This window comes from Stegodyphus dumicola, chromosome 4, assembly GCF_044657685.1.
Source record: "Stegodyphus dumicola isolate Sdum_Otavi_A_Nest chromosome 4, ASM4465768v1".
Classification (NCBI taxonomy): domain Eukaryota; kingdom Metazoa; phylum Arthropoda; class Arachnida; order Araneae; family Eresidae; genus Stegodyphus; species Stegodyphus dumicola.
The window spans coordinates 84,412,624-84,439,532 of record NC_140771.1 but is presented as its reverse complement, the minus strand read 5'-3'; the positions used below and the strand labels follow the sequence as shown (position 1 = coordinate 84,439,532).

The following is a 26,909-nucleotide window of genomic DNA, read 5'->3' as shown; positions in this document are numbered from 1 at the left end:
ACTTATGGAGCAGCAATCTGGGGTGGCGAACTTACCTCTCATATGAAAAGATCCCTGCTCTCTATTCAGAGACAGCAGCTACTTCAAGTATGCAGGGCCTACCGTACCACGTCAACACTAGCCCTACAACAACTAGCAGGAATTCTTCCCCTAGATTTGATAGTAGAAAGGGAGGCAGCTATCGTAAGGGTTACCAGGCTGGGTCAAACTTCAACACTCTGGGGTATCACCACTCGGACTACGAGGAGCAAAACAACTACAATAACTTTCATCCAGCAGCTTTCAATCTCTCTGACGGTATCAGTATAAACGACCAACCAATTCAGAGATACAGTAATAACCTTTTCACAGATGGCTCCAAAACTGAGAATGGCACGGGCAGCGCCTTCTGTAGACTAGAAAATGGAGTTGTAACATTCGAGTGGAAAAGGAAATTAGGCTCGAACAACTCGGTATACCAAGCAGAGCTTATAGCTATCAGTGCTTCAATTAGATATGCGAACACATGTCAACAGGTGAAATTCTCCATACTCAGTGATTCGGCATCAAGTCTGGCGGCTATCGCAAGTCAAAACAGCCGGAGTCCATTGGTATACAGAATTCAGAAACAGCTTCTGACAATGCCTATTTCGCAAAGACCCACTTTAAAATGGGTTCCCGCTCACACAGGGATTCAAGGCAATGAAGCCGCTGACCAACTGGCCAAGCAGGCAGCCAACTGCACGGATATATTAGAAAGACCAACTAAACTTCCTTGGTCTCATATTAAGCGAACAACCCTGACAAGTCTGCTACAAAATTGGCAAAGTAGATGGACAGAGGCAGAGGTAGGACGAAAGACATTTCGCTTACTGCCAAAAGTTAACATGGAAATAAAGACCCACTGTGCTAGCCTAACACAGTTCTTGACAGGTCATGGACCATTCCCAGTATACCTGAACAGATTCAGACTTAGGGATACTCCTTTCTGCGAATGCGGAGAGGAAGGCGACACGGACCATTATTACTTCCATTGTGTACATACAAGAACCTGGCACTTGAAGACACCAGCGGACTGTGCCTGGGCAATGTAGACGACTAACACACTCAAAAACAGAATAGCCCTTGATAAAATAGAGAAAATCTCAGGACACTGCTTAAGTGGATAATATTATTATGTTTCAAAAGTTCAGAACTTAAAGCAGATAACCAGAATAACGCTTAGTGCCTTGCAGTTAACAATATGTAAAAAACTGTTATTAGTTTATAATATTCAACCTTGTTACTCTGGAGTCTTCCCCGCCGTGATGGTATATAATTCCGTTTGGTTCATGTCCGTGGTCGGAAGCCATCATAGCGGTGCACTCACTCACTCACTCAGAATGGATTAAATTATTGTCCTTAGGAGGTTTGACTACACCTTCCCATTCATGGATGAATACAGTTTACGAGTCCGAAAACATATTTTGTGCAGTTCATGGTACAACTTACTATAAAGGGAAGCATATAATTGGCTCTTTAATTAATAAACTGGAGAAACATTATCCTGAATTTAACAGAGAAGCAATTCGTTTATTTTGCAGAGTGCGAACTTCTATTAAAGTACGTTTCTTAAATAGAAATGCATATGTTTCTTCCCAAAGAAAAGCAACCGAAAAGGCAAAAAAATGGGTTGCTTCGAATGTGTCAGCCAATAAATAATGTTTCAACAACTTGTAGTTGCATTGCGACTGAACAAGTTAGCATATATAATATGTTTTGATTTGAAATATTTCTAGATGACAGTTCAGAAGTTAATAGCGTAAAGTATATTTCAAATGAGAACTAATTCTGTTAAATTATTGTTACAGATATTTTTATTGTATCCTCTGTTATTATTGATTATTGTACTAGTTTAGTATTCTAGATAAAATATATATAAAGTATAACATTATTGTATTATTGTATACATTATAAACTATAACATAAGTAATTGGCATAAGAAGACCTACCCCCTTAACTCCCACGTTTGAAAAATTAAATAATTTCTTTAGGTTGTAGGGTTTATATTTATTTTAACTAACATTTATTTTAAGTTTAAACTATCTTTCCTGTTAAGCCTTACTTTCCCCTGGAATTGCCAATGCCAGAGTATGTAAATTTTAGTAGAACGCGCAAGGATTCAAATTGTCAGCGGAAGTAATCTGAGTTAAATAGAAGGGAAACGAGTTCGAAAGTGTGCTTTCTTGCTTGACGAGCGTGGAGGTGGCTAGTTAGAAATTGAAGAACCACGCGTTTCGGCCTATGTGCTTGCCTCGGCAGATTGTTAATCTTTCAACGTAATATTTAGAAGTTTGCTGAATTATCAGCGGTATCTTAGAACGCGGCGAGGTTAGTTACGTTTAGAGAGCCTCGCAGTTAGTCACTTGTTATTATTCTTTTTTTGAGTTTCTTATTTTTATTTTACCGCCGGGTCGCGTAGTTTGTGAGCGTCAAGAGCACGCATTTGTAATTTATAAAGTTGAATAAAAAGGGATTTAAACCCTTCTCAAGACTTTGTGTACTTTCCAGTTCTCAGCAGTCACCACTATTGTTGCGTGCAGGTTGGAAGCGCGCAACATTACAAGGTACTGTGAGTAAAGTTGTTTTGTCTAAATTAAGATAACAATCTTACATGTATTTATTTAATTGAAATATTGATGTAAGCCTAAATGTTATTATATTGACTCGGGAGAAAAATATGCCAATGTAAAATTTACAATTAGGCTGAAACTCAAACTTAGATTAGCAGAAATTTTGCCATATATAACCATACATGTTTACAACTATGCCAATTTAAGGTTATTTTTTGATTAATTTTAAATAGTTGTTATTATAGTCATCTTAGAAGCAGTTCTCTTAGTTAACAGTTCTTAATAACAGTTCTCTTAGTTAACATGCAGATAAAGAAATGATTAGAAACAAACAGGCATTTAAAGGGAAAAAAAATCCCTGCAAATAAAAAAGGGGGAGGGGAACTTTATGCTAAGAGTAGCGCATTTTATCTATTATTTTAAAATTGATTAAGTGCTATTAAATTTTTTAATGTTCAGTGTAAAATGCAGTAACATTGTCTCTTCCAAATTATAGCTATCTTTCACACACAGCTCATTTTAAACGCTGATTCTTCAAATTTAAAACGCTAATTTCTATGTTGTCAATTGCATCTTCGTGCTCAGTGGCATCATTGCTACGTCATCAATCCCCACTGCCTGTTTCAGGGGGAAAAGCTATATGAGCTAGCCCTTCTTTTTAAAGTCCTGTTCATACTGCATTTCCTTTTCTGAGAACTGTTTTAATAGCTGCGAAACCTTTCCACGTTCTAAAGCTTTCCACGAAGAAATCACTCCCCTTATGCAGATAGTCTTGCGTGATTTGCCACACTCAGACATTCGAAAAATCTTAACACTGAATTATCAAGCAGAACAATTTTTTATCACAAAACATAACGAGTTAAGAATAAATTGAAATAGCAGCAGGTGAACATTTTCATGCGTCTATAACATAACTCGCTATAGGTAAATGTGACGTCAGGCATCGATCTTCAAGAAAGCGTTGTGTTGCCAGTCTGCAAAGTGTAAGGTATTCAAGATTCAAAAAAGTCGGCAATATAAAATAAGGTGTTTTCACACGCAAAATATTTCTCCTTCGAATATAATAAAAAACTCAATGATTTAAAAGAAATGTAACGAAACTGCTAGAAGTAAAATATTTTTATATTCCATGTGACAGTGTGTTGTCATGTGATAAAGCGTAAACTATTTAATTTTTCTGTCAATTTTTTCCTGAGTTATTTTTAATAACTAGCTAGAAGCGCAGAATTACTCTTGTTAGATTCATTAAAATCTTTCACAGATATAAAGGAAAAAGTCCGTTTGTTAGCTTGCATACGTGTAATTTATAAAAATCTATACTTTCATTCCGATGTTCATAAAATTTTGCACACTTGACCTTCAAAACAAAAGGAAAATCACTGAATTGGTTTTTTTTTTTAATAATGGCAAAACACACTAGGGCTATCTGCCTAAGGGGAGGGATGCCTTCGTGGAGGACTTTCTAAAAGAAACTGGCACGCATACAAGTTACACATGGGAAAAACCACGAAAACGCCCGTGCAGTCAGTCCGTTCGCGGGATTCGAACCTCGGACCGAGCTTCTAGTTTTCAGCGGCTTTCGGCCGCTGGTGGGCTTTGAAGATCACTATCTAAGCAAGATTTCGAAAACGGGTCCACATTTAGGGCGTTTCGTTATGGTCGTAATAAATGTGTTTTGTATGTCTTTGTTTTATATTTGCTATGTGGTCTACTAATTCCACACCGGCGATGAATTTAAGACATATCTTTTAAATACACTGCCAGACATTAAAATTGCAAAACCATGAAGGAAAAAAAATAAAAATAAAAAATAAAAAAACAAACATATTTATTGTGCGTAAATAATAGCATGAAGATAAAATGATTAAATTTGTAAGCAGTTTGAGGGATTTACAGGGATGCGAAATTAGTAGAAATAGCTGCAACCCTTGGCAGTTAAAACAACCCTTACCCGGTTAGGCACGGAGTGGACCTGGGCTTGGATCATAGAAATGGGCAACTCATTCCATTTCCTTTAAAGCCTATGTCACACTTCTTCCACCGTATTTGCTGGAGAAAGGTCGAAGGGCAGTCTCTCAGCAGCCCATGATCAGATGGTTTCATTGCGTGACAGATGTGGAGACCGTGCAGGCCAGAGCAGCAGTCGAATACCCTGTGTATCGATGAAAGTCAGAACATGACGTGCAACATGTGATCTCGCATTATCTTGTTGGAACATGGCATTTGACAGGCCTCGAAGATAGGACACAATCACTGGACGTAAGATGTCAGAAATGAACAAATTTGGGTTCAAATTACCTTCGATTCAAACCACCGTACCTTCGATTCAAACTACGTGTACCCAATGGTTGTCCGAACCATCACACCAGGTGCAAGGCCTCTATGTCGATATCGAATGCAAAGAGGCGACGTGCGGTCTCCTCGGAGCCTCCAGATACGTATACGCCATCAAAATACTGCACGCAGGTCCGAGACTCGTCTAAAAAGACGACACTGTGCCACTCCTTATACAGCTTTGTCATTTGGCGCACCAGAGTCTCCGTCTCTCTCTATGCTACATTGTCAAAGAACGCCGAAAGAATGGGCGCAGTGATGATGGTCCACGCTCTTACAAACGTCGAGGAACCTTACGAGTGGATACTGGGCATGCTGCAAACATACCCATTTCCTGACTAACGGTCCGTGATGTCGTTATACGTTTTGTTGGGCTAACCTCACAATATGTCTGTCCTCCCGTTGTTAGTCATAGGAGAGCATTGCGATTCTGCATGCCGTCCAGTATGACCCTCAGCAACTCATTGGTTCTATATTCACGTGGTAGTAGTTAGATGTTGACCAGTACGACGGGCGATATCACGGAACGGTAATCCACACTCTCGATAGGTAACGATCCTGCCTCCTATCGAATTCCGACACTTGCTGGCAAGCATTTCTTGTTATTATTCGAGGCATAACACGATATTCTGAGCAAATTCCGACCTCACAAAGTGCTTTCAGAATGAGAAATCCACTTCCCAACTTTCCTTTCATGCAGTGCTTCAGATGTCGTTTCTCTCTCTTGCGTCGTTTAAAATGTGCTGAAATACTAGTCATTTGCACTTCCCAACATGTTATTTCTTTCATGTCATTCCTGACGTTCGTCAAATCATTCCTTCCTGGTGCTGCAATTTTAATGACCAGCAGTATGGTTTTTGTTTTATCCAGTGTTTGGCCTTTCTTACTTTTTGAGCAGAAGTGAGTATTCCATCATAACCTGTTTTTTTTTAACTGTTGGTGGACTGATTAATGAAGCATCATTTCCATTTAAAAATTCGACAGTCTTTCTTTTGTCTTTTTTCTCCAACTGCGGATCTGCGCCATTCGCAGGCATGCAGATGGCTAAATGGACGAAATTCATTCTGCCGCAAGTGGGAAATTAAGTGGAAGATATTTCTGCTAGTAATGAGTTTTTTCAATCGTGATTTGTTACTGTGTCTTCAACTGCGTTAAATTTTATAAACGTGCATTTCTGTTTTCTGCCCCGAAGCTACAGGAAACAAAATAGAAATTCAACTTTATCCTTAATGAATAAAACATACAAAAGTAAATAGATTTACATAAAAATTCTTAATAACTTGTCTTAACAAATAATTCACAGATGCTAGTGCCAAAATGCCTTTACACAACTTCTTAATAATTAAAGCATAGAAAAGTAAATATAATTGCGTAGAATTTTTAACCACTTGCATTGGCAACTGTCTTGTTTCTACGCATATTTTCCATCTTTTATGAATTACTGTCCGAAAATCGAGAAGGAGAAATTATACGTCATTTAATTTCCGAAGAACTCAGTTACACTAAGAACACAACAAGTGAAATATAGTCTTGGATAAACTATCTCACCGTACCTATCGCAATATTCTTTTTACAAAAGAAACGTATATCCCAACAAAAATATACAGTAATATTAACATTACAATATCTGACGGGTACTGAGCCGGGCGCCAGTGTCTGGCGCCATTACCTTGCAAAACCTCATATGAATGAGTCTTGACAGTAGTTCACAAGAAAGATCGAACACATCAGCAGCAGGTAAAGCGACAATAAACTGTAACGATAATAATAGAAGTGAAGTGATATTACAAATTTCGAAAGTTTCCTGAGAAAACCTGGCACGTCCGGGTAGCTTAAAAAAGGAATCTACACAAAACAAGTTTCAAATAATAAATGCAAGGGAAAATAAAATGATTGAAATGAGAATGTGAAAATGCAAATACAAAGTAAATACACTAAATAAAAATACAAAATAATGTAGGGAACACGATTCAGCAATAAACTAGCCCCCAGATGAAAAACTATATGCAACAGTGAGAGGAAAATGATGAGAATATTTTTTAATGTTCAGAATTTTGCGTTAAAAAGCTAGAGAAAACAATTACGCCAGTATATGCGGCAATTCAAGATGCTAGTGAAACAGTAGTACATTCTAAATTGACGTTAGGTATCACTTGAAATGAGAAGACTCCGTTGACTCTAAACAAACAATTTTACACAGTTATGAATGCACATTTTGTTTAATAATAAAAAAAGCAATGTCGAATTTGTAGTACTACAAGCTATTTCTTGCATTTCTGCGTAGTATCAAAGCTTCCTTTTTGGGGGGAAGGAGGTAAATGATGAGTTGCATCATCAGCAAACATCATTTCATGCTTCGGATAAGCAGGAATACATACATTTTGTAAAATTTGTTCCGCTGCAACAAACCTAAAATTAAAAAATAAATATATTTACACACGAAAAACGTGTGTTTGTGACATGATTAATATTAAACAGCAAAACCTTTATTGAATGTTTTGAATTTTGAAATTATTATATGAAACAACAATACAATATCATTATACATATCAACTGCATGTGTTCATTCAGGAAGAATCCATGATAGTGAATTCTGCACTGCCATACTGTACGATGGGGTTCAGCTTTTGCACTGCACAATCTACATCGCAAAGATGCGCTATATATTGGTATATACGTCGCTCCTTGTTTGCGAATTGTCAGATGAAACAAAACATCTGTATATTCTGAAACGTGTGTTGATGTCTCCATTTCTTCGTCCTCGGTTTTCAAGTTTTCGCGGTGCTGTCAAACTTCTAGCTATAAAACTTTCCTCGTAGAGAAACAAGATACACGAATTTGTAAATATCACGTTAACAAAATGCCAAAATATACGAAGCATCCAACATTGAAAAATTAACTTGCAAGCCATTGCACAAGAGATAATGAAATTTTATTGTACAATATAAGCAAAAAGCAAGATTACAGCACTCTACAAATGCTATTATACCAAGAAAATGCCGATACTAATGGAAAAGCTGCATTTTATTCTCAAATTCCTGCTACAAGCCAAAAGATGGCATCTTATTTATGCATGCGGTTTTGCATGAAAATACCCGGCTTACATACCGTAGAATTTTGAATAGGTTGTTTCAGCGGTAGACCACAAAGAGCGAAAGAGGTGAGAAGAAAAAAATGACATATTTCCATTTCTGCTTTTGTACTAGGATACCCTTTAATGTCGATATTGTTAGTTCACAAAGTTCATCTTTTTTCAGTTTCCTTTCATGGTATTTTAGTATGCATGTTCAGCATATTTTCCTGCTTCAAAGATTCATAAACCTGCATAATTTCTAATTATAAATAGCAAAATATGAAAGCATCAACATGTTTTGCACTGTATTAAAAAATGAATACTTTAGAAAACCTCTTTATTTTTACTCACAAGTAAACCAGTATGTCACTGGAATCTGACATGTAACGACCGCGATCTCGATGAAGGAAGGGATTCAGCGCGACAGCTATTTCTGTTTAGGATGCAATCTTTTTAACCACAATCTTTTCACAAAGACCCTTTTATCTGAGAAATTTTTCGTGAAGATGTTTTCGGTGCAAGATAGATCGATTAATGAAAGTAAATTCACCTCCCCCTATCTAATATACTCTTGTCTTCCAGAAAAGAATGAGACGAGAAGCAAATGAAAAAAAATGGAAAAATAAGTTTGTTTAGTAGTTTATTTGAATAAGTGGATAATCTGAACTGCGTAAATGAGAGATGAACTAGCTTAACATTATTTTCGCAAGCCCAAACTTCGTAAAGGCAGGAATTTTATTTAGTAAAATTTACACTTGCTATAATGCAATCATAAAACTTTCAACGAAAAATTAAATGTTGCATTACATAACATGGTTTTTATGCTAAAGTTGCATTTTCAGTCGCGTATGCTCTTCAAAAGAACAAAAAATTCTGATGAGATCAGCACATAACTAGAAAAATCTACTAAGGCCAGCCCATGACCTCCCGACAATTCCATATTTTAAATAGCAACAAGCTTTAAGTTATAAGGATTTTAAGTTTTACTAACGTTAATTTTATTTTAAACTTTGCTATTTTCTCTTATTTTCCATTTCCGGTCAGAATAAGCGCGATTAGGAATTTATGCTAATGAGTTGGCAACTGTAAGAGGTATTTAAGTAGTGGCTTCAAGCCAAGAGAGAGAGGGCCTTCCCGCTGCCCTGCTACGCGCGTGCTTTTCAGTCAGTTCGTGTCTGCCTTTAGACCAGAATTTAGTTCCTGCTGATATAATAGGCGTATTGTAGTATTTGCATCTAGCTTACTAGGTAATGTAGATTCAAAAGGCCAATCTTCGCGTTGTTAGTTATTAAGTGAATATTTCTTATTTGCTACGTTTTAGACGAAAAGTATTGGTCTCTGTTTCCTGAAGTGCGGAGCAGTTGTGCGCTGTGAAAAATAAAGAGTAAAGTTAACCCTTCTTAATTTGTTTGTCTATTCCACGCGCGCACGAACTTAGCCTGAGTAAGCTTCCTGTTCCCACTCAGGATTTCTGTCATGTTTCCCAAGTTAATTAGAAGGAACAGTAGTCCTGAAAAAGTAAAGTATTACTTCTGGCTTAAGATTTAGATGTAAAATTTAATTGGTTATTCCAATAAAATACGTAATACGCAATTTTGGATTCTATTTTAATGTGTATAATTGACCATATTAAGAATTGGTTTTTCTAAATTTATTTGAAGATCATCAAATTGTTTCCCCTTTATTTTTTAATTAAAAATTGCATTTTTACAGCGAGATGATTAATATATAACTTAATTCGTTCTTAATTGAAGAAAATTAAGTATTTAAAAAATACTTAAAATACATACTTTGAAATGAATGCCATACTTTAACTTTCTTCTGCATTATTTTTTTAGTATCAGCAAATCTAAATTCATTTTGATCTGCATGTATATCTTGCGGTATTTCGGTCTTAGTAAAAATGCTCGTTCGTAGTTTGTTAATTTTATCAGTTTTAGACAAAATTTAATATGTCGTTTCTATTGATATTGTTACGAATTTTGTAAATATGTAAACAATGTTGGTGAAATTAGACGTAAATTGCAGTATCGCTTGTATAATGCAACATGAAAAGCCTCATGTGAAACTTTACAGGAAAATTAAGGTTACACGGGCAAGTTCATTTAATACTGAGGTAAATGGCTACCTCACCAGGTTTTGGAGATTAATTTTGTCGCCAAAGTTGACGAGAAATTTTCAAAACGCGTCAATCTTGGCGGCATTTTGGTCCGATCCTTGTATAACTAACCGGTAAGATCCATATGGAATTGTAACTGTAACTGTAAATGCCTTCCAAGAATTTATATAAATCGAAGTTACTGAAAATTTCTCGGCGAACTGGGGAATATATAATACGGGAAAGAGCACCAATTCTCAATTTAGTTCAAATCTGAGTTTTGAGTTTATCATAAGGTATTGAGAGTACTGAGAGATCAGTTTTGAATGAATGCTATTTTACGCATTGAGTTTTTTTATATTGTTTTGCGTTTAAAGTTCTTAATAGTTTGAAGTAGTAAGTATTCATTACGCTCTGTGATACTGAGAAGAGCTATGCGAGTACTTTTGTGAAAAGTTTCAGAACTGTAAAATGTTTATTTTGGGAAAAAACGTTTCATCAGGCTACCATTGGTTCTATGCGCATTCAATTCATTACGAATCCGTATGCATGCAACAATATAAAAGTCTTAAATACTGAAACGTAAAAGTTTTTGACTAAATTTTTATATAGTTTTTCGATTATAACTGTTGTGGGCTTTGAGCAAAGTTTCACTTTCGGTTTACCCAAAATCTAATCAACTATTGATAAGAATGAAGAAAGCTTCAATACGGAAAGTTTTCGAGGTTTCATATAAGTGTTATTATGGACGGAAAAAATTGTCACTCATACACAGACGGACATCATTTTAAATATAGTGAAAATATGTTGTGGTGACCCTAATTCGAGCTTACTGAAAATTCACTATCGAATTTTTGAACAAAAACTTTCCTCCCGATATGCTAGCTGAAGGTAAAAAGTTTCATTTACGTTTTGAGCTACGCTTCCGCGAACTAAAATTTTCATAATACTTATTTTGCAATAATTTATTTTTATTGAAAACCTATCAGAAACCTAGTATTAGCATACCATTACTGTACGGGATTCGATATTAGAATGTTTATTCCACATTAGAACAATATTAACAAGAAAAGAAAACCTTAGATCTTAACTAGTGATTAGTTGATTTCAAGTGGTGGCCTTTGAGCCGCATGCGACCCTAGAAGCAATTTTGCGCATATATTTCCGCGAATACATTTCCTCTAAATTATTTAGCATCATTATGTTATTAATTATTATGACAATAATTTGAAAAAAGGTTTTAGATTTTAATGCTTGGGTGTCCAATTTAATATTATATTTTCACTATTATTGAAAACAATTGAGAATAATGACTCAAAATATCCACAAATTGAGCTAATTAATTTAACCTGCTGCATTACTTTTATTCAAAGATTTAAACATAAAGATTTGCTTGAATTGTTTTCGCATTATGAAATTTTGTTAGTTAGTCAAATACAATAGAAATTCTTCTTAGAGAGTTACGAATTTTTGCAATAAGAATAATCGCTTATACATCTAAGGATCAGGAGTGCAATAATTCAACACGAGAGAGAGCGAAGCAAGAGGATGGTAGGATAGAAAGTGAGTGTGCGCCTCCATATGAACAGTTTCTTTCCGCAATGAAAAGCTAATAAACTCTAAATAAAAAGGAGGAACGAGATTCACGAATAATCATCTACAATTAAAATTAGGTTTAAAATTTTTTACATACAAATATATGCATTTTTCATTATGCGTCAAAAAGTAATAAATAAAAAGAAGATAATAGGTCATCATTGCTTATAATTTGTCATTAATTATTGTTGTCATTAAATTTTTCGCATTTAGAAAAACTTTTGATACTTCCCACTCGCGAATGTTTTTAATTTTTAATTTAAGCTGAAATAACTTTGAAGCACATTAGAACTATCTGAAAAAATGTCAGTGTGAAAATTTAATATTTAGCTGTCAATACGTTTAAATTGCAGACTGTAACCATCAGGAATTTCTTGCAGATATCAACCTTTACATTATATATATATATATATATATATATATATATATTTCTTTGCGTCATTCTTACAATTTATCTGAGGTTTGATGAATATGTATCAAGGAACATTTAAAATTAACTTTTCTTTAAAATATTTATAATTTCGGAAGAAATATTCGTACTTGTATATTCGGCACGCCAGCTGCTTTCATATTGTGCATCTGATCCGCATGAGTACTGAATTTATGACCACTGCATGGGACCACTGAATTAATGAAGCTTCAACTGGAAAACCTTTGATTACAAAGTGTTATATATATGTAGTGTTATTTTTCCGTTGTAAGTTCCGTATATTTTACATGGAAAAGGGAAAAGATTTCAAGTCTCTTCATGGAGGAGGTATTTCAGTGACAATTTCTCATTTAGATTTCTTCACATAATTATCTTCTATTTTAATGTACATTATGCAGTGCGATTCTTTTATACTCATCTTGCAGATTGATTTATTCTAAGATTCGCAATACTAAAGAAACGCCTCGATGGCATCATCGTTCACGATAACCTTTTAATTCACTGAACCGAGATCACTCGAGTACACCAAACTAATTTATTTCCGCCCATCCAAATAAATGTGTTCAATTATTTTTTCAGATATGAAAGATTGATTCTACAGGAGCGCCCGAATTAAAATCTGGTGGAGGATAATTCTCCACCATCAGATTTAGCCATTTGGTCTCCTTTTCACTTGCCATTTAAATATAGGAGAACGTAACATGTTTTCTGTCTCCTTTGTGGCTTCGTGATGTAACTGGAAAGCATGTCCGGCTAGCATCGGGAGGTCAAGAGTTGAAATTCGGCGAAGACATCGCTGAATTTCCCTGATGATTTCTCCAATGAAACCCTAATGAGTCTACTAGTTTGGCTGTCTGTCCTTTGTACTCCATGCGTTTTATAAACTATCTTAATTTACAATTTTTCCGAGGATTATATTAAATAATTAAATTTTTATACGAAAGAATTATACTTAATACTTGTAAAATTATTGATAGTCAGAATAAATTAAATGGCAAATGTTGAAAAATGTTTTTTATGTTAATTTTAGTAGATTTGATAACTTGAATGAAAATCCCATCGTTGTAAAATTTCATTTAAACTTCAAACTGAACATTACACGATGGTTTTAGAAAATGGCGTACACTATCCTCGGGTACTCAAATTCAAGGCTTTGCTAAAATCCACTAGTTCTGTCTGTGCAGTGATGACGACATACATTACGATCGCAAATTAGGGGAGAGTCGCTACGACCTTGAAGTGCCTATTTAAAAGTAACAGACTGTAAATGTGGTAAACATTAAAGGCGCAAACATTTTCCCACAATTTTGCAACCCATATCATATTACTTGAATCACTAACTGAATAATGCATTTAAATAATGAAATTCTAAATAACACATTATAATGCAACTAAACCAAATAAAGTACTTCCTAGTCTTAAACTGAATTTCTCATCGAGCAGATAATAAAATGGAGAAAATAGAAAATTCATTCACTATTAACCAGTATCTCAGCTTTTTTATTATTTCAAAATTACCGCTACTCTTTTAGATACTTTCAAAAGATATTAGATATTTCCTTCTAATGACACTTACTAAATTATCCAGTTTCTCTTGGCAAAGGTACATAACATTTTCCAGCATCTAATCAAACCTGCAAAAGTCGATAGCAATTAAGAACTCTCATAAGCCCATGCACAAACAGCGCTGTACGAAGTCTATGTTCCATTAATTATGCATACCACGGGAGAATATAACGAAGAGATAAACTTCTGTTCCTTCACTTGCATTCACCATTCCGTCGCTATTTCTTAAATCTGTTAACAGGAATCACCTTTCTGCATTCTAAATTAAAACTTCGGCTTATTAATGCCTAATTGACTTTGCGTTAATATATTTCGTGTAAATTAAGAAGCATACGTTTAAGATGCATTCCTTTATTTGCTTAAATACGCAAACAAAGGGAAGATGTAAATAACCTAAGTGCACTTAAATTTCATTAGCTGTAGATTCGAATAATCAGACTAATTCTAGAGCATTAAATAAATGAATTTTCTAACGTTTGGTGAAGCACATATCACAAACTGGAAAAATAATACAGTTGCTCTCATTGAATTCTAGTATTAGTACGCAAGATATAAAAATAAAACATGAAACACAAAGTTAATTTACGTTTTAATGAACAATTTCAATTTTTTGCTTTCGAATAGAGATATTTTCACAATGCATGGGCAATGTACTCTGTCAACCCAAACGTTCTGCGGTTTTTCGAATCGAAACCTGTTTTCTTCAATTATTTTGTTACTGCTGATTAGGATTGGACTAGATCGAAGCAAATGTTTAACCTATTTGAAGGGCAAAGCCAATGCTCATTTGTTTGGCTAAAATATCAAAGCGTCTCAAATAAATTCCATTTCAGATTTGTAACAATTTCTCCACTCCCCGTTCATTAACAAACAAAGAGATGTAAAGCTTTCAAATGATATCATTTCTAGTTCTAAAAAAAACTTCGATTAGCGATTGACTAAGTCCCTTTTAAAATAAATATAAGGAAACTCAAATGAATCCTTTTACAACAACACTGTCTACAATTAGAAATAAATGAATCCGATGCTTTTGGGAATCTGCGATTTTGGCCGTTCGGGCGGCGATTAGTCGTTTGAATGAAAGGTGGTCTTGGGCGCTTTGGTCGTGAGAAAGTTAATACTAACATTTCTGGAAATTGTTTGACTAATGCTATGTTGCTAACCTTAATACTCGTGGAACATTCCTTATTGGAAGAGAACTTGCCAATGTAAAATTTAAAATCTAGCAAAAAAAAAAAAAAAAAAAAAAAAAAAAAAAAAGGAACCTTAAATAGAAGTAGATATTGTTAGTAACTTTTTTTTACTCCTCAAGAGTGACCTGTGTCTGATTCTCTCAAAATCGATAGAATTATTAAAAACTATACATCAGACTAAGGGTTTTTTTACCCTAATTTTAAACGATTGACTAAAATCGAAATGAAGATGTTTGGCAACTTAATCCGCAATGGCGACATTTCTCTGTAACTTGGCGAGTTTTATAATGAATTTTACTTTTCTGATGCATTTTTCATGAGTTTATATATATATATATATATATATACAAAAGATGGGACCTCGCGAATCCGATAACAATATCCGAATGATAGCATTAACCTCTTTCACTTTAAGCGGCGTCTAACGTATGTCCTTTCTGCTCACGTTGCATAATTCTAACATATTGTGAAATAATTTTCGTTTCAGTGCAGTACTACGAATAGAGAACTCAAAAGTTTTTTTTGTCGTATTATGCTCTTTTCACTTCCTTGTACGAAGTAACAAGGAAGTATTATAATCGCGAAAGGTTTCAGGCATCATATTTCAACGAAAATATCCATCTTTACCCGCTATCGAATAAAATTTAACAATGTTTTTGCGTGACATCTGTACATAAATACAGAATAAATGACTTTTTCCCCCCAAAAATTTACAAAACTCATTTAAAATGAATTCTGAAGAGAATGTTTCATTGCGTCTGTGCGTACGTACGTACGTATCTCGCATAACTCGAAAACGAGTATCCTCAGAACGTTAAAATTTTGTACATATGGCTGCTATAACAAGTAGATATGCACCTCGTATTTTGGTTGCAATTGGCCGCACGAGAAGAATATAAATTTATATTGTATATATATATATATATATACCCACTCTGTCACTCGGCTCAGTGAGCTCTCAGTTTCTTTATTCATATATGTTTGTAAATTGTGCAGTTTTTGCTTTTAGAAATGATTGATGTTGTTCTTATCTTCCGGTTAAGGTTTCTATGCCTTTAGTAAATCTTAATGCAATATTTATAGAACTATCAACAATTTAAAAGTTGTTTAAGTGCGGCTAAGCCTAATTATTTTTGTCATGGCGGCCATGTTTGTTTACATTGAAACTTGGCAGAATAGGGATACGCTGCCAATCTGCCAATCTAGAGAAACTAAGCTTCACAACAAGGATAAATTCTTCTTTTATTATTGCGAATTAAATCATTCTTAATCCATTCTGGAATTTATTCGAGGAAATAAATGTTTAAAATTAAGTTCGTAATTTTTAATATAGATATTTTGAGTTTTTATGTATTTTAGCTTTATAGAGAAGTATGACTAAATTAATTGAATGAGAAATACTGAATCGTCTGTGAAAAACTGTTTCTTTCTTTTTTATTTTTTTAGTTTGTTTAATTTCCTTTATACATCGTTTTAGATTTATTATAATATTTGAATAGAACATGTGGCAATTATTAGATAATTCTTCAGATGATGTAAATTTTGTGCATTCTAAGTTATAAAATAAATTAAATGTAACGCTGCTAATGGAAATTAGCGTAGCGAGAGAGTGTCGCTATGTTAAACAGATACAGTGAATTTTAAAGAGTGCATCTATTCTATTCTGTTGTGGTTTATGCGTTACCGACGAAGTAGATTTAATTCATCCATTAAGTTTAAATGAAATGCAAGAAATAATACGTATAATTTAACATTCCGTACAAGAAAGTCATGTGGTGTACACATCAGATTTTTTTATAATAAGGAAAAGATACAAATACTAGTCAAACTGCTTGTAGAATTGGTGATGAACAAACTGCTGTTGAAACTATTGCTAAAAATTCACATTACACAGTAGCAAAACTATCAGAGAGAATAAACACCAAATTTCCATGCGTAATTTTCCTTTCCCCCCCTTTTTATTACCTAATTCTATCGTCGAAAATTCAACAGGAGAAAATGATTCGAGTCATTTAAATTCCGAAGATACAGTAAGAACATTTAAAAGAAAAAACAGTCATGGATCAACTACCAGTAACTGTCACAATATTATTTTTTAAAAGAAATCTACATTTAAATAAGAATTCATAGGACTATTGCAATATTTTACGGATATTGAACCCATATCTGAAAGTAATTCATCCGGCTGTATTCTAGAATATAATATTTAAAATTTATAGATAGATCGATCCTACGCCAACACCTGTTGCTGTAATTATAGCATATATTTTTAACGGTTTTTTTTGTCAATATAACAAATTGCAAGTTCAATAAATAAACTTACAATTTGTTATTATTAAATATATATTTGAAAGAACTGCATATTACAAAATACATATTATTTTGTTTCTGCTGTATTAAATTAAGTATTAATGCACAAGTTTTTAGTTTTTTATTCTTTAATTTAATTAAATAAACTAATATTAAAACTTAAGAGAATATTGTTAATTTTCTCTTTGCATATATTATTTATTATAAATCTAATCCAAATTATGGCCATTATACATCGTTTTAGATTTATGATTATCCAAGATAGAGTCTGTTACTCTATCTTGACTCAAGATAAATTATGTTTCCTCAGTCTCGTGTACATAGAAAGTGAAAAACTACGCAGTTTATCATTTGATGATGTCATTACCGACTTTGGCCTGGCAAAGGCAAAAAATAAATTATTTTACTTTAATATAATTCCTAAACCTTAATAACATGTTTCAAGAGATTAGGTAATAAGGCCTTTGTAAATTGTGCCTTTTAAAAGAACTTTTGTTTCTTTTTACCAGAGTTTGCATTTTAAAGTTTGCTATGAATAAAAACGATTTTAAGTTAAAGATTTATTATTTCACTACCTATATACTTCTTAATCGTGTTTCAATTTAACCCTCTAGGTATCTGAAAATCATATTTCGCACTGACATATAATATCTGGACTTATAAATGGCCCCATATCCCAAATAGCTTAGAGCCTTATCAAGTCTGAATCCGGCCCAGTCAGTTAAGGCGAAATTATTAAATAATAAGTGAAGTAAGTTCGAAAAAATCTGTGAACTAAATTATTCCTACCTAAAATTGGCAGTAAATTTAGTAGAAACAAAAAAAAGGAAACCTTAACATTATATTAAAAAGTAAATTAAGTATAATTTCATACATCGAAGTAATAAAAAAGCGAAACTTGATATAAATAATATTAATAAGAAGCGAACTTAGAAAAGCTAGAAACAAAAATAATGACGATAAGAATAAATAATAAATAAATAAATAAATCTGAAAGATTTCATATTTTAACAGTCCCTCAATAAAGCTGCTAAACACTGGTAGTTCGATCCGAGGTTCGAGTCCCGGAGAACGGGCTAGCTGCATGGGCGATTTCGTGATTTTCCCCATGTGTAACGTGGATACGAGCCAGTTTTCCTTAGAAAAGAACTCCAAGGGGCATCCCTCCCATTACGTGTAGTGCCTAAGGGCGGACCACGTAATAAGCACAAAAACACGGTCCCTCAAAACAGGGCTCTGGAGTTGGAGGGAAAATGACCGACTCCGACTCTTGGAATTTTAAAGACTCCGACTCTGACTCGACTCCGACTCCCTCATATATATATATATATATATATATGTAAATATATACGCATGGATTAAAGCTTATTTTTTTAATATAAAAGAAGTAATAGATGCTACGAAAAAAAATTGATGGCATAGCAAATTATTTATATTATTTAGCATTTATTATGAAATGGAAGAACTGGTATTAGTTATTTCTAAGAAACAGTATAGCTTCGGCAAAATCTTCTCTGTTGAAGAGCCAGAGATCCGATTTGATAAACTTCAGAGCTAATAAGAGTCTTTCCACACTAATGTGAGAAGCAGGAAGAGCTGTTACTGTTAGGTATACTTCTTTTAACTTTTCAGGATAAATTTTTATAAGTTCTAAAAGAGATGTCTTGCAAGTGCAATCATATTTCTCTATTTCTTCAAAGGCCGTGTAGAAATCTTGTTTGTATTTTTTAATTTTTATGTATAAAGGCTCTTGGCTCTTTATTTTCCTTCGCTTTACCTTAGCCTTTTCAATATTATCCAAAAATATTTCTCAAAATCTAATTCATCACGGGAAGAGGATGATAGAGATTCAGTTGCAATGTCTGCAGTTTGACTGTCCTAATTCGAATTCTCCAATTGTTCTGAGAATAATTTCATTCTTAATGAAAGTTCATAGATGGCTTTCTTTGCCTTTTTAATTTGTTCGTCATTCCAGAAAATTCGGTGTTTCGGATCTATATATATTGAACCCAGCAAGATCTCATTTTCTAGCAAACTAGTTTCTCTTTTCTTCATTGAAAAAAATTAATCCTTCTGCAATAAACCATCCATTTCAGAAAGAACAAACATCCCATTCTTACATTCTCAACCCCTGTTAATTCTTCAGATTGCAGCTTTTTTGTGGCTATATACGGTGTAGAAAGAAGAGTTTCCAATTCTGCAAGATTATTCCACAGTCTTTCTGTTAGGGAAACAGTAGGGTTATCTACATTTTCTAAAAACGTTCTTAATACTAAAAACCTCTTTATCATCAAATTTTTACTTTCTTATCGCATTGCTAGATCAATAATTGCTCCTTTTCCTGCTCACTTCCTAGGAATGGCATTAATTTTGGGAATTCTTGCTGCCGTTGATGCTTACCTAAATTTACCAGTGAGACTTGTGACTAAATGAATCAGTTTAATCACTATGGTTAATATCACATCCATTCTTTTCCCTTTTATTTATTTATTAAAATGTCAATAAAATAGAAAGTAACTATTTATTAATGTATATAATCCATAAATAATAACTCAGCTTGTCATTCATTTTTGCAATTCATTTTAATTTCATTTCAAATTCAAACTATCCAACAAAAACTTGAGTCGGAGTCGACCTGTTTTTAACGACTCCAGCTTCGACTCCTTTTACCCCAATATCTGCCCGACTTCGATTCCGACTCCATAACTCCGACTCCAGAGCCCTGCCTCAAAAGGACTCTTTTAAAATTTAGTATAGTTCATCAGTAGAGATTGTAGAGTCATTATGTTTTTTCGGAAGCAGGAGAGATGAGAAATGAGGAATGCCCTCGCCGGGACTCGAGCCACGGTCCTCTCAAATAGGCATCGAGCGTGCTGACCTCTACACCACGAAGGCATGCTATGCAGGCGGGAGAAATACCTTATAAGATTATCAACAGAAATGGCTGAGGTAAAAGAATGAGACATTTTACAGGATACTAAATAAATGGGCATAGCAACCAGCGTGAGAAAATTCTGTATCTTATGTCTATTTAAAAAGGGAAAATATATACAACTTGGGTTCATAAAAGTAAGGAATGCCTTTAAGGAGACATATCATGAATTCAATTTATTTTTATTAATATCAATATGATTCAAAAGGGAAAAGACACTCTTCCTAAGAACTATATGTGTTGTTTTTGAATAACTTAGTTTATTCATCTATAACAAACATATTCAGTTGGAAAGATAAATATCTTAAATTTTGCCAAATGGCAACTGATTCCAATGAAAATGGAAACCACGCACTGACTGTCGATAATATTTAAAGTCAATCAAAGCAAAATTGTGTTTCGAGACCAGTAGACCATTTCGCCTTTGAAAAAATAAAACAAAATCAAACTAAGAAAATCTGAAACGATTCAGATTTAAACGTTGCACGAAAGGATTCTTAATGTTTTTTATGTTATCGTTAATTACATTAGATAACATTCAACAGCAAAATTACAAAATATTTAAAAACAGCATCTTTCTAGAATTTCCAAAAGCATGTTAGGGGTTCCTCTATGCATTTTTATGTTCGCTATATTATGTTTTTGAGTCGCCTACTTAAAAGAATTAACATAAAAAAGAAAAACGTAAATAATGATTTTAATGAACACAGTTAATGTCATTTCAAAACATCTTTAATATTTCTATTTAGACGGCTCATGATTTAAATGCATCCTTATTTCAGTCAAACCGATTATATAGTAGGAAAACATATCTTTAAAACTGTGCTTATTGATTTTCAGTCATATGCTTTGCTACTCAGAGACAGAAAAATTAAATTAAAAAATTAAATATCTTCCTCTTTACTCAATGGCAACACGCTAGTAAGTATGATAAGGAGATAATAAATTTTTCATTTGGGGCAATGGAAACCCATTGCTTTCACATTGCTGAATTTGAGGATTAAAACTGAAAATAAATATCTTACATTCCTTCGAACGGCAGCAATCTGGCTCGCTGGACATAAAAATGTTTTATTTCGAGCAGTGTTGCAATGCCTTACTTTTAACTAGTTGTGTTAGTACACAAACATTCGTTAAATTCGTACAAAATACGAGATAAATCAAAAAGAATTTCGAAATTCAAACTTCTGGATTCAAGGTGTCTATGGATTCATGTGCCATGGGCGGAAGACTACGTGCATTAAAATTTTGGTGGTTCTTAATGCTATCGTTTCTCCAGGTTTTGAAGAGCATACATACATACATAGACTCTTCATTACTTAATCTTTTGAAACGATAATGCATGGGTGGTAACAATTTGTAAAATGATTCTGTCACAAAAGTGATACGGGAAAAAAGTGCGTTTTGAGCCTAACAACACCTCTGGTGCTAATAAAAACACGTTGCATGTCTCGTAACATTGCTTCAAAGCTCTAGTAGGTCTATATAGTGTTACTGTTAATAGCGTTTTTATATTAATTATAAAAACAGCTTATTCTTCTTTCCGTGTTTTTAATTGCCTTTAGTTTATCTGTCATTTTGAGGTAAGCAAGGAAGATATTACTCCCTCCGGTATCCTGAGTTGACTACATATATGCGTATGACTGTTTATTGGTCGAAAGCCTATATATAGAAATCTTCATATACAACGCTTGAAAAATGTTTTAAATTCGCAGTATATGTTAAATAGAGAAATATTTATCTTCGCTTTCTCGCTCAATCTCAGCTTCCTCGTCGTCTGACAACGAATCTATATCTTAAGCTTTCCGAGAACTGTATACTCTCTAGTTGCCAAAGTTATGATCTGGCCAAGCGTAGCACGGTTAAAGACCCTGATCTGTTACGGACAGATCATTTGTCACATCCCCGTTGCTTAGCAAGCGTCACAATTTTACCAATCCCATATTTCTCAGCAAATAGCTCTCCGATAGTTCCCTCGCACGCTGGGTTATGCTTGAGTAATGATGGAGAGTCGCTCGACTGGGGGAGGGGAGGAAACTGCTGCCTGCAGTCCCTCCACTATCTACAAGGTATTGCTTTTATTGCCTCAATAATGTAGAACTTTTGTTACTGATGTATGGTCTGTCCAAAACAATTATAGTTAGAATTAAGAATTTTATAAATCTGAAGTTAAAGTTAAATTTACGTGTTAAATTTGTAGTTAGTTGCGTGTTTCTTTAAAAAAATTTCAAAGAAACGCGCAAATGTAAAAATTTAAATTAGGCCTGAAAACAAAATAGAAATCTGAAATGGCAGGCACATAATCTTAAACGAAGTCCATGTCCTAAACAGCAATGAACTTCAAGTAAGGTCTCATTTCCGGTTGATCGTCTGGAGCTATCCATTAAGAACTGTTAAAAAGTTCATATATACCATTTCCGACCAGCCATTAAAACTGTTTTGGGCTTCAAGCAAATTCCGATTGCGGTTGTCCATGTACCTAAAATCTAAGCAACGCCTTATATGAATGCAGAAAGCTTAAATAAGTGACAGAGGAATTTTTGGAAGATTCATATAAGAATTATGGTGGACGAAAAACATTGTCACATGCGTAGAGACAGTCAGACAGCTTTGTAAAAGTAAGAACATGTGATTCGAGCTTATTCATTGAAAACTCAATATCAGATTTTTGGACCGAAATGTTACCTCCTTTATGAGATCTTCTTGGCTATCACACAATATAACTTGATTTATTTGGATGTCGAATCTTTGCGATCTTTCCCACAGGCGTGAAGATGAACACAACATGGAAAGGGTATATAAGACCCTTTATTTATCCCAAACTGAATAACAGAAGGTGCGGACTTACCTGCTTGCACAGAAACAACGTCCACTTGCGTCGAAGACTTAAGCGTAATTTGACAATAAATTTACAGGTAAGAGTAGTTTTAGATTACAGAGTTTAAGTTTAAACCTTACAGGATGACTCAGAAACCTACACCGGCGATATACTAACTAGACGGCCAGAATACGTGGCCGCTACTAAGATTAACACCTAGAGGACAAAATAACAAACGTGCGTTTCACTACAGAAATCACGCTTTGTCTAACATTTTCACTTCAATCGTTTAAGTACTCTAGTTCACCTATTTAATTTGCATCGTGGAGAAGGAAATGCGAAGTTAAATAAGAGAATTCAGAAAAAAGTTCAAAAATTAAAAAAGAACTAAGCAGAAACCTATATCCTTATCTAGATAGGTTAGCGGGAAGTAAAAAATAACCTCTATTTGTTCTGATTCTAATTAAAACTCTGTCGGTTGCAAGGAGATTAGACACAGGTCCTTCTATTTCAGAAGGGAAAAAATACATAAAATGGGCAAGGCAGCAAGCGTTTTTGTATCGAAAGAGATGGGCGGAGCAAAACAAAAATTAAAGAATAGACATCAATCGAGAACAAAATTAAATGAAGCACAGGAAACTCACACATCGTTTTTGCAGAATGTTTGTAAGGAATATTCTCACTTTTTGCCTCCTGCCAGCGTGGTGTAATTCGAAGCATGTCTAGTTGGCAGCTGAGAGGTCTGGAGTTCGAATCCCACCGAGGATATCTCTATTTCTAAGCTAGAAAACACTTCCTTTACACAGATACATGGATACACAGATTACACAGATAAACGTCATTAAAATAAAAGCAAACTAAGGTATAACTTTAAAGTACCATTGCGCAGTTCATCGTGCTACTTTTTCACATGTAGACGTGTCCAGAAATTCAGCATAACTTCTGGCTAGAACTTCATTATAAGTCCAGTGTCCCTGAAGAGTTCACCTAAATATTCTTCTTTAATTAATGATAGTTTGTTATTTTCCAGGAATCCAAGAGAATTTGTTATATTTGCTAATTGAAAAATAATTGCGACTTTCGACTTTCGAACTCATGCCGTGGCTTAATTCTTTCCCAGTTACGATATAATTTTTACTAATAAGATTGCAAGGTTGGAAATGGTAAAATATTTCTGTTTTACGCAATTATTTACGCAATTAAGTCGCAAACCGAGTTTCCTCTCAAATCCCTTTAACTCTTTTTCGGAATTGATAACAATCGAAGAATTACCTTGCAGGTAGAGATTTTGATTTTAAAAATATTTCTAAAAAATATACTAGTTAGTTAAAAATACGTTATCAGCAAGAAATGATGTAATTTCTTAAAATTTTTCATTTACAAATAATGGCGCATTTTTGGAAATATAGGAGTTCCACAAGCGCAGACTTCAAGAATCACTTGCGGTTCACGGATGACAGTTTTAGAAGCACTCATTCAAAGTATTAAGTTTTGATGCTAATACGAAACATATTGTTAACTGCTTATAAGATAATTTATATTATTTAACCAGCTATTATAATTTAAAACTTTACTATAACTTCTCCTTTCCGTAGTCCTCACTGGAATGCAAATTAATCGATTGTATGTTTAAGCTGAGGGTTTAAAAGTTTATCTTACAGCTTCCGGCAGCTACTTCTGTTACGTATTACTTGTAGCTCTGCATATTTTAGGCTTTAGCGTCGTATTAACCGATGATTAAAATACGTGCGGTCAGCGTAAGCAGTTTACTTCGTGTCGTATTCTCAGGGTACGTTACTTGCAGAAGTTCGTCTGTCCCACAAGCTGCGTCTTTTTTTAGCTTTATTTAGAGCTTCAACAGAAAGGTTATTTTAACCATCACTAGAGTTGTTTATTTGTTACAAACTAACTTTCTTTCAGTCTAGTAGTATCTGCATGTCATTAATAGAAGCTTCTACATATAGCAGAACACTACATGCTTCTTAAATTTTAATTAATATATCCCTGAATGTCTATTATGAAAAAATGCTTTTAAGGAAAAACTTTCTTCCAAAATAATAGCCTGAGACGGAATTAATTTATTTAAGTTTCATTAAAGAGAAAAACAATCGCTATCCATTTATGTTGAAAGAAACTGCAAATATTTTTAATATTAAAATACTCAGTTAGCTTGCAAATATACCATTTCTCATTCGCTTCCCTTTCTCAGATCATTTTTCATTTACATCTCTAGTTTTAAACTTTTAAAATTAAACCGAGGTTTACGTGAAAAATCGCACACCCATATCAATCAAAACTCACTCTCTAACTTCAAAGTTTCAATCTATTCCCCCTAGCACTTCCACAGTAACTGAAGTTTTAATTTCCCATCTTTGGCAAATATCCTCCAGGAAAAAGCGAAGAGAAGGTTTAGGGGTAGAGAGAGAGAGAAAAAAAAAAAAGAAAGAGCACATAAACAAACAAAAATTCCGTTACTGATGGAACTTCAAATTCCGTAAACGGAAGCCTGCGCCTGCGAAATGTTTTTCTCTGCATATATTAAATATCGGCAAAGAAGCGAACTTTCACAAGCAGGAACAAAAACTCCATATCATTATGCTTGCTTAATTTCGAGAGGCAATGCCAGGCCACCAGCCTTGAAAAAAGGGTGGAGATCGAAATATAAAGAAATACCCCTGGGCAACGCAAATGATTGCTGGTCGTCATTTCGCTTCTCGTCACGTCATTTTGAAAGGACAGACTATTGAATACTGAATAGATTCGAAACTAGATGGTCGCTGATTACGTGATTCAGTTTCGTGTACATGGCTAAAAGTTTTTCTAATGTGAAATTTTGTTAACGAGGCGTAAAGAATTGTTAAGTAATACGATTTAATGGAACTGACTGAGGATTTATCTTGGCATAAGAGTTGTAGCATGTAATTTTGTAGAAATCTAGTCACACCCTTTCTGTATTTCTTCTCACATTAAATGGATTTTTGATTTCGTAAGCTAGAGAGGACAAAAATAAATAAGTAAATAAATAAATAAAATAAAAATAAAATAAAATACCGTATTTCCTCTCATATTCCTAGTATATATTTTTAGTTGAGAGGAGAAAATTATAAGAACAATTTGAATTACGACGGATGATGTTTCGTCAAGAAATCAAGAAATGAAAAATAATTAGGGATAAGCAAACTATAGACAAATATCCCAATATTATTCCTTTAAGAGAAATCTGCATTCCAATAAAAAAACATAGTAATTTGAACATTACTATATCTAATAAGATGTCGTCATTTCTATTTGCCGGTAACTTGAATATAATTCGTTCTCATGGTTACCTCTACTACTCTTCAGTCCTCCAAACATTTAGAAATAATTAAAGAAGGTGGCTGTGCAACAGACTCGGCGAAATGATAGGTTTAATGTCAATTCGTGTTTGCTTCGCTGTGATAGGTCGTGTCTTATACTAAGCTACCATAGAGTTTAACAGCTAGAGGGAAAGATTCGCCGTCTCTTTCGTATGTAGTTTGCGAGGGCTTGTCTAAGACTAAAAAATATCTACGTACACGAATCTATTTTTAAATTTAGGGGAGCTCGTACTCTGAAACACTAAGGAAGGGGTAAGACACGAAAAGTTTTAAAAATTTCAGAACCTGGCGCTAAAATCCTGGGAGAAAAATACGCGAAGAAATATGGTATTGCATTACTAAACTAAACTAAATTTAGAAATTTCTATGCTAAATTTAGAAATCACTTTTTATAACAGAATACAATATCTTGTAACAGGTAACATGAAAATAACGGCACCTGAGTTCTAAATTTAAATCGAAATATAGATCTATGAGATAATATATATATAACAGTCTAATAATCTGAAGATTTAAATGTGGACAACATTTATGTTAGTTTCTGTCGCCCAACGTAACAATCTTATCCGATTAATGATTTCGGTTTTTCTGATTGCAGAAAAGTAAACGAAG

General features: G+C 33.9%; 1 protein-coding gene across 1 annotated transcript in view; it reads right to left on the bottom strand.

The window, feature by feature from the left end:
* Positions 1–6,978: 6,978 nt before the first annotated feature.
* The window catches only part of LOC118182198 (beta-1,4-glucuronyltransferase 1-like), a 451,694-nt gene continuing 431,763 nt past the window's right edge, over positions 6,979–26,909 (bottom strand). The window contains exon 4 of the mRNA XM_085814254.1: positions 6,979–7,334. Coding sequence (XP_085670380.1) covers positions 7,275–7,334 — 60 coding nt within the window. The 3' untranslated portion in view covers positions 6,979–7,274. The remainder of the gene's footprint in view (positions 7,335–26,909) is intronic.